This window comes from Ixodes scapularis, unplaced genomic scaffold, assembly GCF_016920785.2.
Source record: "Ixodes scapularis isolate PalLabHiFi unplaced genomic scaffold, ASM1692078v2 PGA_scaffold13__105_contigs__length_92229423, whole genome shotgun sequence".
Taxonomy (NCBI): domain Eukaryota; kingdom Metazoa; phylum Arthropoda; class Arachnida; order Ixodida; family Ixodidae; genus Ixodes; species Ixodes scapularis.
The window spans coordinates 90668963-90682835 of NW_024609839.1; the positions used below are offsets into that span (position 1 = coordinate 90668963).

Consider the following 13873-nt stretch of genomic DNA (forward strand, 5'->3'; position numbering starts at 1 on the left):
TATATACGTATTGTGAGAGGAATTTATGAAATAATTCTTGAAAGGTCTAGTCATGTCTTGATAGACTTGCATACAAGTGAGCGGAAAACGTATGGTAAGTGCCGACAATATTTTTCGAAACGATTCGTCATCGCAACGTAAATACCAATCGCTTCGATTATATTTAGATTGTTCTAATATTCCGTCTACTAAACAAGTCCAAAAAATAGCTCGGTCTTCGTCGCTAATGAATTGGCTGGTTGCATGAATGGATTGAGAATGTAGAAATTTTTTTACAGCGTCCGACGATGCCATGTGTTGTCCGCGGCGACGGAGCAACATTTGAAACATCGTGTCTATGTCTGGTCGTCTCCATTTCAAGACTTCCGAGATGTTTGGCTTACTAATGACACGTTGAACTATTTTCGTAATCCTAGAAATGGCGTCTGGATCGTCTCTAACCCATATCAAACTCGGTTGATGGTTTATTGTGTCATTTTTACCTATGAGGTCTATAAGCCGCTTACGGTAAGAATTCGCCTGTTTATGCGTTTTGAAATAAAGAGCGTATACGACTTTATCTCGAGTAATTACGTGGACCGTGTTATGTCTGCGTTTACCTTGAATTCGAACTATGTTTGACACAACGACAGCCATCGTGTTTATATGCACATGCGAATGACTTGCTTTAGAAAGTATGATGGGTTCGTTTTTTCTGAGCAAGAAATTTAAAACCCTTTGCCGAAAAGGTATATGAACATTTACTTCTTCTTTAGGTTCGTGTATAGTGTTTTGAAAATTTATCAAATAGGAACCGTCCACATCGATAATTTGTGGACCACGTTCTAATGGACATATATTGATGTGACATTTGTAATTTTTTTTATGTCCAGCGATGTGCATTTTTTATTGAAATAAAAAATGCAATCACTACTACTGTTCGTTTTCGTTCTTTCTAGTGTTCGTGGTCAGAATAACGATATTTTACTACAAGAACGAGCACGATTGGATACCAAGATACTCGTCGATTTAATAAGCAAAAATGCTTCCGTGAACAATTTACGCGCAGATTTACGACAAATGGTTTTCACGGTTTATGGGGTTTTAAAATTTTTAGGAGAGAATGCCATGAGTGGTGCATCAAAATCGATAGTTTCGCATAACGAAAGCATAATATTAAATGATAAGTGTAACATTGCTTTACAATTACAACTCTTGAACTCTAGTATAAAAACATGTACGAATAAGACGGTAGTCGTGACGAAAGTTAGTAATGCAAATTGTGAGACGTGTTTGAAATCACTAGAAAAGTGCGAATCTCTATCAACAATAACAACAACAACTAATCATCGTGAAGACGATTTACTAATTCAATTTAAAGATAAAATGTCCAAGATGTTAGGTGGGAGACGGTACGATGGAAATTTCATTGTACCTAGCTCTATTCCAGTTACTAGCGAGAGTCCACATCAACCATCCAACCGTCCCACTGAGAAATGCAACCACGATGTAATTCATCGATTAGCTGAAATTTTAAATATAGATACGAAAATATTAGAACGCATGCTATATTATTCGGTAGGCGCAATGTCTACATCAGTTTTCGTAGGAGGAGTTGTTACATATAAAAGAAAAAATGGCGCTATACCTATTAAAAAATTAGACGACAGTCCTAAATTGGCCGAACTCTTTACAGAAGCTATTGTAGACCGATATTCCATGCCACATTTACCAAAAGCTATATAGTTGTATTATGAGTAAATATAAAACTGAAAAGTTACATCTGGTTTGAATATTTTCTCCTCACCATCAAAGAAACTATTACGAACCGGTATCCAAAGCTATAGATAGTGTATAAAAAACTGTATAGTTTGTAATATCATTTAATATGGAGTGAATAAAACAAACAACAAATTTTACAATGGCTTTAAAAGTAGTGTGTCTCTACACTCTATATCTTTTGTTTTGGACGTGCTACGGTTCTACAATTGTTACATATTTACCCTGGTATAGTAAATCGTTTGAGCGATTATATTTCTCAATTTCGGGAGCCATCATCGGAGTACTTGTACTCTACATTTTAGTAAACATGTACGACAAACGTGTAAGTATGCATATGCGTTTACGAGAGAAAGACGAATAAAAACATTTTACAATGGTGTATATTAAACTCTTCTCTAATTAAATTCCATTTCGTAAAAAATGAGGTGTACGAAAAAATGTTGGCGATTCTTACAATAACGATTTTTCTTATTGCATTAGGACGTTCCGAAATTGTTCCACAGTCGTCCGAAGTGATAGAAATTGCTTTTCGTCCTAATGTTGTATCGCCAATACATCCTGCGTGTGTGAATACGTCTTTAAAGCTTCGAAGTCTACGCGAAAATGTTTTAAAATTGAAAAAGAAAATGTATTCATATTTTCTCGATGTCGAAAAGGAATGTACTGATTTTCGAAAGAGCTTATCCCAAGTAACAATACCGTGTATTTATCCACATTTAAATAAATCTGCCGATTTGACGCAGTGGAATATGAACGTACAGGCGATAGGAAGTCATATATACGATGTCAGTAATTTATATAACATTTTGGATATCCAGTTCGGTAAACATATTTTTCTAAAGTATTCCAACAAAGACTGTCAAGAAGCGTATATCGACTTTAAACATAACTACTCTTACCCTCTTGGGTTGTCGTTTTTGGGACAACACCCGGATTCAGATTTCTTTTTTCGTCCAACGACGCGTAATAAGGGTTATTTTTACGATAAAAAACCATCAACGTATCAACTTGTCTACGAACACTTGTCTTGGCTCTTAAATTTTGATCTACGGTCGCGTAATCAAACTGCATTAGACGATGCTAACATTATACAACATTGTAGAAAGATTAAACCATTTATGAGTCAATTTTTTACAGTTACAATGACGGAACAAACGTTATCTATTCTACACTATTTGCGAGCATGGCGTAATGGTGCATATTTAACGCATTGGCAAGTCTATTGCTTTTTTCATAGTCCAGAATATATAAGTAATTGTGGACATATTTTTGACACTTTAATAATAAAGTTAAATAGTTACGTCGATTATAAACACGAAACGAGGTTGACTGCGTACAATGCATGTTGTGAAAAACGAAAATGCAACGTTAGTGTAAATTTACACGCACCTGGAAACTTCCCCGAGTATCCGGAGAGTAAATATATCGTGAAACACCAAGACGTTTGGATTCCACATTTTATATCCGAAAGCATCGTTATAACTACCCCAATAGAAAGCGTTCTAACTCCACCTCCAAAAACACGACTTCGAGAAAATGCTCGCACGATTCAACTGGCAGATGTATTACGTGCACCACCTTCGGCAGATGTTCTCACATTGAACTCTTCGATGTTCGATTTATTCACAGAATATATTGGCACTCCAAAAACTTTTAATGGAGTAGGTGAATTATATCGCATGATATCTAAGAAGGTGACACGACAAACTGTTCTTGCCGCTTCGTATTTGACTACTCAGAATATAGCAAATGTTTGTAATATTTGGTTGAAAAGCGCTTCAAATGAAAAACAAAACTTTTCGAGATATTTACGAGAGTGTGAGGCGGACATTTTAAATGAGAAAAACAATTGTACAAGAATTAAAAGAGATTTAGAGCTTCAATGTATATCGGATAATGAGCAATGCATGTAGGAAAAGACTACATGTAATCTCGCTTTATTCGATACGAAGATGGAATATTTACAAAATATTACGGATTTACAAAATGAAGCGAACGTTAAATTCACAAATTATACCCTCGATCTAGCGAATGCAACTCAGTGGCGCTTAAATTTACTTGCTGAATGTCAAAAGAATGCGTCGATTCAGCAAGATGAATGGCACGAAATACTAGTTAATAAAAATCTTACCAACTTACATGAAGTGTGCAGATGGGAAGTGAAACAGGAACATACCAAAGGTTTAACATCAGCTGCATATTGGAGGAATCAATATTATTACGAAATAGAATCACAACCAGAAGCACATTACATGTATAAAGAAATGATGAATTGTACACAACGCGAAGCTGCCTATAAATTCTTGCCAATATGTATTGGACGCCGATTACAAAATAGACGTCCGCTAGATAGAGTTTGTGAGCAGAGAATGGTTCTTAATTACAGTCGCACAATCGAAAAATGTAAGGAAAGTATTTCTCTAAATTACACCGATTCACAAAAAGAATTCTTTGACGACTGTATGGATACAGTAATTAATAATTTCACAAGAGCAAATCAATTATGTAATGAAAGAGTGCGCGAGGCATTACACACAAATTATACGCAAGTATCATCAATTTACGGTAGTAATTATACTGTAATCCTTAACGAATGTACAATAAATATGACAAGCCTCGCCGCGGCAGATTCCATACTTTGTGATAAGAAATGTGACAATGTAAGCCAACGACTTCGATTCGATCTAAACGAAAATTTTACAAAAACATTGAAAGATAATTTTACCGCTACTGAGAAGTTTGAACGAAACCGTTGTCTCGGTTTATTAGAAAGCAACTACACAAGGTGTAATGAATCTTTTACAAATGCGTGTAATATACAGGCGAATGCATTGCGAGATGAATGTAAACGTAACGTAAGTTTAGGAAGAAACGAAACGTTTACGAATACAAAAGAGATACACGATCACGAAACTCGTTTTTTGAGACTGGAACACAATAATACTATTCAAGATTTGTCGACGTGTGAAAAGACTTTGATAAATGCAACGAAAGACATAGACATATGTAAGATAGATTTAAAATTTTATAAAACTGAATTCGAAGAATGTGATATACGTAGAGACGAATTACAAACCGCAAACCAAAATTGCGTACAATGTAAAACAGATTTACTTTCAGAACGGAACTTAGCGGTCGGACTACGATCTACCATCGATAGACAACGCCAAGCCTTTACAGATAAACGTATTGCTACGCCATGTTACTTTGGTACAAACTATTTTCTGCAATCTCTTTTAAATTTTACTAATCACGAATACGACGATTCCGAAGAAGTAATTAGCAAATTAAAGGGTGAAATTGAAGAGTTATTACGAGACTTGGAAACACAAAAATCTATGGTTACGAGTTGTATGAATCAATGTAACAAATCAATGGATTTCGTTAAAACAAATGCCAGAGGAGAATGTGAGTTGGCTATAACTAATAATAAATTTATTCAACTAGAACAAAGCACAAATAAATTAGCTGTAATGCAAAATGTACACACTAAAGAAATGGCAGATATGTCTAAACAATATACATATATATTAGAATCTTGGCGATTATCACCAGCGAAAAAACCTGTAAATATAGAACGATTGAGCATACCAATAACTGTTCGATTCGATTTAGAAAATGCTATAGAAACCGAGAGACTAAAATTTCAGTGTGATATTGACAAAATGAAAGATAAAAACATTTTCAGAAAGAAGGTATCTGAGTGTGAAAACGAACTACATCTGACGAAAATAAATTTAGATTTCTGTACTGACAGAATATCTTCTTTAGATATATTGTGTGACCAAAAATACGTATCGTACGTTCAAAGATGTAGTAGAGAAGTGGAAGTGGCTAACAACAATACATATAAAGCACGTGAGGTCATACAACACTGTTATGCGCGCGAAAAGAATCTCTCTCGCGATTTAATGCAAATGAATAGTGATATGTCACAGTCATTATTACTTGCTCTAGATAATTGCACGTTTGACGTGTTTTTGAACGATACGATTTGGAAAACTGCAGTACATTCTACTGTAGATGAAAAGAGGCAAATGATATTAGATGCTGTAGATAAAATTATTGCTATTCAAATGAAGAATTACTCAGAAAGTTACTTAAAGAGACTTTGTAATAATTGGACCCCACATAATTTTTTCCAAAATACTGCAAATACTTTAAAAATGGATCCTGCAAATTTAGAACGTGGAGTTTACTCTATAGGAGGTACTATATTTGGTTGTGTAAGCACTCTCGGAGGAATGGGGTATATGAATTGGTCCAAACAAAAAGTTATTGCGAAAGACGAACGAGAAAAGAAAAAAAATACATCTCTTAAAAATCATGATTCTGCCCTTGATGAGGATGATGATGATGATGATGATGAGAAGAATGATAAACCCCAAGCGTGGCCATCTTTAACAACGCGAAATATGTTGCAATTTGGAGAAATGAAATAAGGAAGATGTATTGTTTTATTTTTTTTTATTAATTTTATACGTAGCTGCTGCATTACCAGTCAAAAGAAAAAATATAAACGTGACAACAACACCGGTAAATACGTAAATAATTTCTTGTATCCATTTTATGATTTTATCGGAATAGGAAGGTGTTTCTAGCGGTATTGTAATTTTGGTCTTATTTTTTATATCATTCAATATGTCTCTTTCCGTTTCCGTAAAATCCGACGTATCCTTAACCGTATACCATTTTCTTAAAAGTATATCACTCATGTTAAGTAAAGCTGCATTGCTTACTTCTAATTCTTTAAGATTATATCGACATGTTTGTAAATCTCTTTGCAGCAATAACGTTTGTAAATCATCGGTATCGGTAACGTCTTCTACGTGTGGTAGATCCGGTAAAGGGAGGGACGAATCGCGATAAATGTAAATGGGTTTTTTATCTATGGATTCGAGTAAGTCTCTATCTTGGGCAATGTATATTCTGCATATTTCTAATGCAGAAGATGTTTCACCGGTGTACTTTTCTTCGCGCCCAAATAAGTTGTATGTTAATAAACGCATGACGTGAGCGCTCTCATTGAGTCTGTTGATTCTATTTTCACACGACGGTTGGTAAACTACCTTTCTCGTAACGTTAAAGTACCGCAAAACGTCTATACTCGACGGTGGCATATCGGAGGACATGTATTGAATACACCAATCGATTCGTTGGACATCGCAATTTATGTTAGCTGTGTATTGCGTTGTTTCCCGTAAACTTTCCAACGTAGGTGTATACACCTCTGCTAAACTAACGTTTCTAGCTATTTCTTCTTCACAATCTTCTGTTTCAACTGTTTGTTCCAAACCATATAGAAGGTTGAAATGCGAATTATAAACATTTGATGATTTTAATAACGCAACACTCACAGCCTCGTTTATTTTTGTTTCGCAGGTAACGTTATGCATCTCCAATTGTTTACTTATGCGTACTTCATTTAATTCTAGAAACATTTGTTTATAACGCACAACGTCATCGTAATTCGCACTCAATTCTTCTAATTCGATGCTTTGTTTATTGTTTAAGAATTTATAGTCGTCGTTTAAAGTATTACATAAATGCAATTTGTTACGCAAGTTGGAAGCATCTTCGTAACTATTTTCTAATTTCTCATAACAATTTCGAGACGCCTTTTCTTCACGGCAAGCTTCTAACAATGTATTATAAGATTCAATTTGCATGTCTTTCATTAACAATTCGGATTTCAAATTTTTAGATAATACGTGGCATTCTACACAAGATAATGCAGATTTTTTGACATCCAACATACAAATATTTAATTCGTGATTACATTTTTTTAACTTTGTATAATTAGCCAAACTGTAAGTCAGACTATTATGCAAAAGATCTTGATTCATATGTATTTCGCGTTCGCAATTTTCTACATATATTCGCGTTCGCTCGTCCACAACGCATTGAGATGCAATGTTATTTGATATGTTAGTGAGCATTGTTATGGTATGCGTACAGTTATCTCGTTTCGCCAATGCTTCATCGCGTTCTCGTAATAAATTATTTGCTGTTGTCCAATTCAATTGAGAATTCGTATTGTTGTAAAAGTTATGTAATATTTTCTTACGTTCTCCATCTACTATTAAATGGAATAAACTATTATTTGTTTCTTTAGATATTTCTTCGATAGCTTTAAAGTAACTAGTATGTAAAGTTTCGTTTAGTTTTTTCCAATATTCTTTTTGTTGATTAAGAACTAGATCAATATGTTTCGTTGTTATTAATGCGCCACTAGTTTGATTAGTATTATTAATTGTAGTATTACAAAATTGTGTCTTAGGTAAATCAAATTTTTCCTGTAATAAACGTGTCTTGTTCTCGTTGAGTTCAACTTGCAGCCTATTCAAATTCATTTCCAAATTTCTTATATTATAATTATATCGTTCTAGCGATATCTTACTCTTACCAGATATAGCGAACCAGTTGTTTATATCTTGTATTACACCAGATCCACACGTGGATGTACGCAAATCATTTAGGGTACTAAACCATCTATAACAATCCGCAGCCTCTCTCGCTGTGAAATTATTGTTTGTTTTGTTGAAGAGGAAAGGACAAGGAAGAAGTACTCTGCCAACACGATTAAATTGTCGAACATCTGCGCAACTTGTTATATTAATCGATTTGTATAATTCGTTGCAAGCGTATACTTCTTCGTCTAATCTGCATTGCATATACCTCTTAGACAACGTAGTTAAAAGTACGTCAGCATTGTTTGGTATATGGGCAATTAGCGAATATCGACGCAACACATGCGATATCGCTGTCAGAGAACTGTTGCATACTATTCCTAGATAATTTTGCAAGCGACTATTGATTTCTTTAAACCAAACGCAAGATATTGCAAACTTTTTTCCACGCAAAACGTCACACGGATATCGTATGTGATGAATCAATTGTAAAGAATCAAAGAAACGCTTAGCCGTTTGATCTTCTTGAGAAAACAATTCTGGATACGATACGAGTTCGTTTGTGTCGGAAAATTCAACCACTAAACCGTTCACGTACGCATCGTGTATAAAAGAACCCTCACAAACGGAAATCGCCAATATTAGTATAGATAGCATTGCGAATCTATTTTCGTGTTGCTTGGCCGTGCCTTTCTATTTCGTACTGCTTATGTCATAGTAGCGAGTTTTTATGCTTCGTATAGTCATGGTGAAGGCTGTCACCAAATTAACCGGATTAGAACCGTACCCAGCGATGGTTGGTGTTTTGGCGAGATGTCCCATCAAAAGAGTTGAAATCGACTCGATCGCGTGGATTCCTCATCTACGAGAAGACACGAAAGCTTTGAAGTTAACAAACATCCCGAATTTGTCCAATCAAGACATGGCTGTGATAGTTGCGAAATTTCCTCATTTACAAACGTTGTCATTTTCTGTAGTATCGGATTTAATGACCGTCGATGCTGCAATCCTCTTGACAACATTAGATCAACTATGTGTACTCAGTATAGACGGTTGTTACTTTATCGATGATCGTGCTTTACACATTTTAATTCGTTCTTTAGGTTCTCGCCTAATATTTCTTCATCTCATGGGAACTCATGCAGTGTGTTTTGACACACTTAAAGAAATTCATGGACATTCTCACAATCTAGAAACGCTACACATTAGTGTTGTTACACAACCAAGCAGAGATGAAATTTGGTTTTTTGTGGCATCTTGTAACAAGTTGCGACGTTTGGTTATCTTTACCGATGATGTAATTGACGAATGTTGCACCTTTACTGGAATGAATGCAAAGAACGAAGAATGTAAAATATCTATTGGAATGTTTTGATATATTTATTCCAAGAAAAACGAGATATTATACGACAAATAAAAAGATGTATGTATACTTTAACACAACTTTTGATTTTATTGCACCGTACAAAATGCAAACAAAATACTAGACTGTTTTGCAATTAAACATTTGAAAGCATCGTATCGAAACGGTACACTATTACATATTAAACACACTGTTTTAAGGTGTGCAGATGCATTTGCTAACGATAACAGTGTCACATCAGTTATTTTTTCACACGAATTTATGTAAAAATGTTCTAAATATCTACATTTCGTTATTAGGAATTGAATTGCATTATTAGTCAATTTCGACCCATTTTCGATTTCTAGCGTCGATATATTGGGTACTTTAAGAATTATGTCATATAATAAGTTATCGTTTAACCATTTTCCTCCATAGATGAAGAGACGTCTGATGTGACTAGGTAAATGAGGAATCCAATTAGGAGAACAAAGTTCAACTCTCTTCGTTTTTTCATTCTTTAACATAACTAATATATCCGCAGAACATTCCTTTGTGTCGTCTAAAATTACGAATCCAATATTAACATTAATTTTAAAAGAATCTATAATATCTGACCATAAAGTGAAACAATGCAAATCACAATGTTGGTTTCCCATAAAAACGTGTCTCATAACTTCTTCCGCACATAAAATTGAGCTATTACGTGCAAGAAAACACCCTTTTGGAAGGTTTGCCGACTGTAGTCCATTACATTTCGGTAAAGTGTTATCGTCTTTTTCACGAAAGTCCATTTTTTCCATTTGTAAAACAATATCAATATCTTAGAGATCGCATAAAAGAAAAAAGTAGAAACTACTAGATATTCTTATGCCAACATGGTATTTTTACCAGTTTCCGCTAGACTTTAACACTATATAGTATTGTAAATCGATATCCTTTTTTTATCTTGATTTGTGGGAGTTGGATGTCTTGAAGGTGTCACGAGTTTGGAAAAGTGATGGTATAGGACGCTGCTTGATCTTGAGTTTCACCAGTGTCCAATTGCCACATCATATCTTCATCCGCATATAAAAGATATGGCAAGTCTGCATTTTTTGGAAGAAAAAACCACAAAAACATTAGCTTCAAAAAAATAGACTAGAAATCCCATTTCCCTCAGTATTTAAAACACATTTCATTGAAAACAAAATATCTACCGTATATTCATGGATGTTAGACACATTCCGATGCAGTGAAATTAGAATCCACGGTAGTACAACAAATTGTAGAGTCTGAGGACCCAGTTGAAAGGTTTCCGTGGTGGTGGTGGTGGTGGTGCGCCGTTAAGGTTTTACGTCACCTAGGTTAGCCTAGCCCCAATTAGCTGGCATGGGCAGGTGACGAGAAAGGTTTCCGACTTCGACGTTGTTATATATACACTTGTGTATACCCTCGCTGCCAGATTATTCTGAATGAGTGCAGAAATAAAAATGAAAGGAATTTCCAAAAATAGAACTGCCTAATTGTTTTTCAAAGATATAAATATTGCATAATTAACAATAAATATTTCTGAAACGGTGCAGCTAAGCATTTTTTGCATATTTAAATTTAATTTTAGATAATGTGTTTCTCATCGTTTAACGATGAGTATAAATATTATCGTCCTAATTTAGCTAGAGAATTTGTATTTCCTGGATGTTACTATCGACTTCGTAACAATTTTATTCCATACGAGTTCGTAAAAAACGTATTTACACGATTGAAGAATGATGAAGGCCACTTTCGAGAAATAGTTGACTTATTTTATACGAATGTGAAACATGTTGAATTTATAGGGGCTGACATCACTATCGACCCTACATTACATATATCGACTAAACCCGATTTTATTTTCAAGTTACCAAAGAATATAAATATGTTAACAATTACTAACGATACCCCCATCACAGACGATCAATTACAAATTATAGTTGCCAAATTTCCACTTCTTTCTTTATTAGAGATTAGGGATGGATCAATGTTGACAAATAGAGCTTGCTTAAATTTTGCGAGAAACTTTTCACGATTGGAACATTTATCTATAGAACGGTATACACATTTTGATATTAGTAGCATATTCGATTTATTCGAATTAGAAGATAAATTGAGAACAATGGCGTTTTCAGGAGGAGATGTAAAATCATTTCCTTTTGAAATGGTCATGCATAGAATGACAAATATGTTATGTTCTTATTGTACCGTTCGCACCGCTGCTTAGTTTGTAGTTGTGAAAGAAATATAGAGATAGGGCGAGAGAGAGGGGAGGGAGAGAGAGAGAATGTGCGAAGAGATAAAAATATGAAACGGTTTCTTTTGCAATGGCTTATTTATGTCAACATTACAGAAAGAGTGGAAAGGTAACTATACCCTTACCACAGGCGAAGGAAAAAGTGGATATATAACCACCACCCACCACCACAACACACATCCCATAACATCGACATGGAACAACTTCGCAAGAAATCTTATTCTGTGCCACAAAAGCGTTCTGCAAAAGTAGCCTTCGCTACAACTGCTGCTATGAATGAAGATACGCTGTCTACTCCCGGTCCATCACCATCGTATTCGTGGAGTTTACAAGAACCTGACAGCCCACCCACCAAACAGGTTCCTACCATCTACAAAAGAGATCATGATACCGATGCGGTGACTACTACTAACGCTATGGACGAAGATGGCCGTTCTACTCCTGATCCATCCTGTTGGGATCTACAATCACCTCGTAGCCCCACCATCAAGGACAAGAAAGAAGAAAAGATTCCTGCCACCTACAAAAGGGACTATGCCACTGCTATCGCCATGACGAAGGAAACTTCTATCTGCGAACCATCATCGTGCAATGGAGACCTGCAATCACTTCGTAAGGTCTTCGACGAAGAGGTACGTCCCATCACCGACAAAATGGACGGTGCGTTTGCTGCTGCTTCCGAGACTGACAACATCCTTGAGGATGATGAGGATGACGACGACGATGGGTCTGATGTCGCCGACGACGACGATGAGGAGGCGGAGCCAACTTGCTCTGGTATTTCTGTTAATTCGTTACCACTTGGAAGTTTTATACGTACTCACGAAAATTGTATTCCATTTGAGGTTTCCCTGTTGGTTATGCAGCATGTAGAGTGCATTAATTTATGCTTGCAACATCCAGAAAGTCATTGGTGTGATATGACTAATTTGTTTTTGGATTCTAACGAACATGACAATTTGAAGTTTATAACAAACGTTTTGGAGTTGGTCGACACTCCAACAACTACGCGTTATATCTATTTGTCGGCAATGCTGCAAGTAGATGAACAGACTTTGCAGATAATTGCAGCTACATTTCCGAATCTTTTATTGCTTCATATCCAAGACGGTTCATTGCTAACAAACAAGGCGATGGGAATGATTGCTAACAAATTTAATTTGGAACATTTGTACATTAGGAATTGTAAACTGATGACAAATGTAGCATTGATGTGTCTCGCAGCTGCGCGTCCTACGCTTCGAACGCTTTGTTTAATCGGAAGCAAGAACATGAAGTTTAACAGTTTCCAAAGACTTATTCATATCCAGAAGCAACTTCTTTGTGCATATTGTACTATTTGATTGCATTGTTCTATAATGTAATGGTTTTTTGCAATGTTATGTTACATCATTTCATTATGGAAATTTTGTATACTATGGTTTGTTTTTACATCTATTGAAATATTTTATAATGGAGTGTATTATGATTGTGTGAATAAAACGATCAATCAACAGCAAACATTCGTTCTTTCATAACTGAAATGAAATCTTTATTTACTATACTTCGTTAGTCACCTTGCGATTAAGGGAATAGCGTCATATACATTAAACTAAAACATTGTGTAGAAGATTATAGGTTGTTATTTTGGCATTGAAAAAACTCTCGTGGGGGAACAAATTCTCATCAAGCAAAAAAAAACATTTCTTTTTTATTAGGACGTCCTGAACAATCGCAGACAAAAACAACACGTGAGGGGGGTGTAATAAAGTCTGGTTTATTTACACATTCTTAGGCTAGTCGTCAGTGGAGAATATGCTATGTTTTTTCATATTTCTTTTTATCTATATGACGTGAGGTGTTGAGAGATAGTAAACCGACTCCCCTATCAGGACGTGTTTATAAATGTTTCAGACCGCCACGAGATACCGCCAAGATCGCTATGTTGCCACCAGAAGTCGCAACGTTGACGCCATGGCCGCCGCTAGGGTAACTTTTCCTATGTCGCTCTGCTCCACTCATTTCTAGTCAGTCCGTTCGGCGCACGGATAAAAAGCGTCGCTAGGATCGCATTGCCTTTCTTACCGCCAGGTGGACGCATACATGCCACCA

General features: G+C 35.6%; 2 protein-coding genes across 4 annotated transcripts in view; one reads left to right on the forward strand and one right to left on the reverse strand.

Moving 5' to 3' along the window:
* Window positions 1-13873, reverse strand: part of LOC115331324 — a 264070-nt gene that overhangs the window by 157936 nt on the left and 92261 nt on the right. The window lies entirely within an intron of this gene.
* LOC115329384 lies at window positions 10388-13250 on the forward strand. Its single transcript, XM_040502362.2, has one exon. It carries the CDS (start codon window positions 11977-11979, stop codon window positions 13123-13125), a length of 1149 nt encoding a protein of 382 aa, XP_040358296.2. The 5' UTR covers window positions 10388-11976; the 3' UTR covers window positions 13126-13250.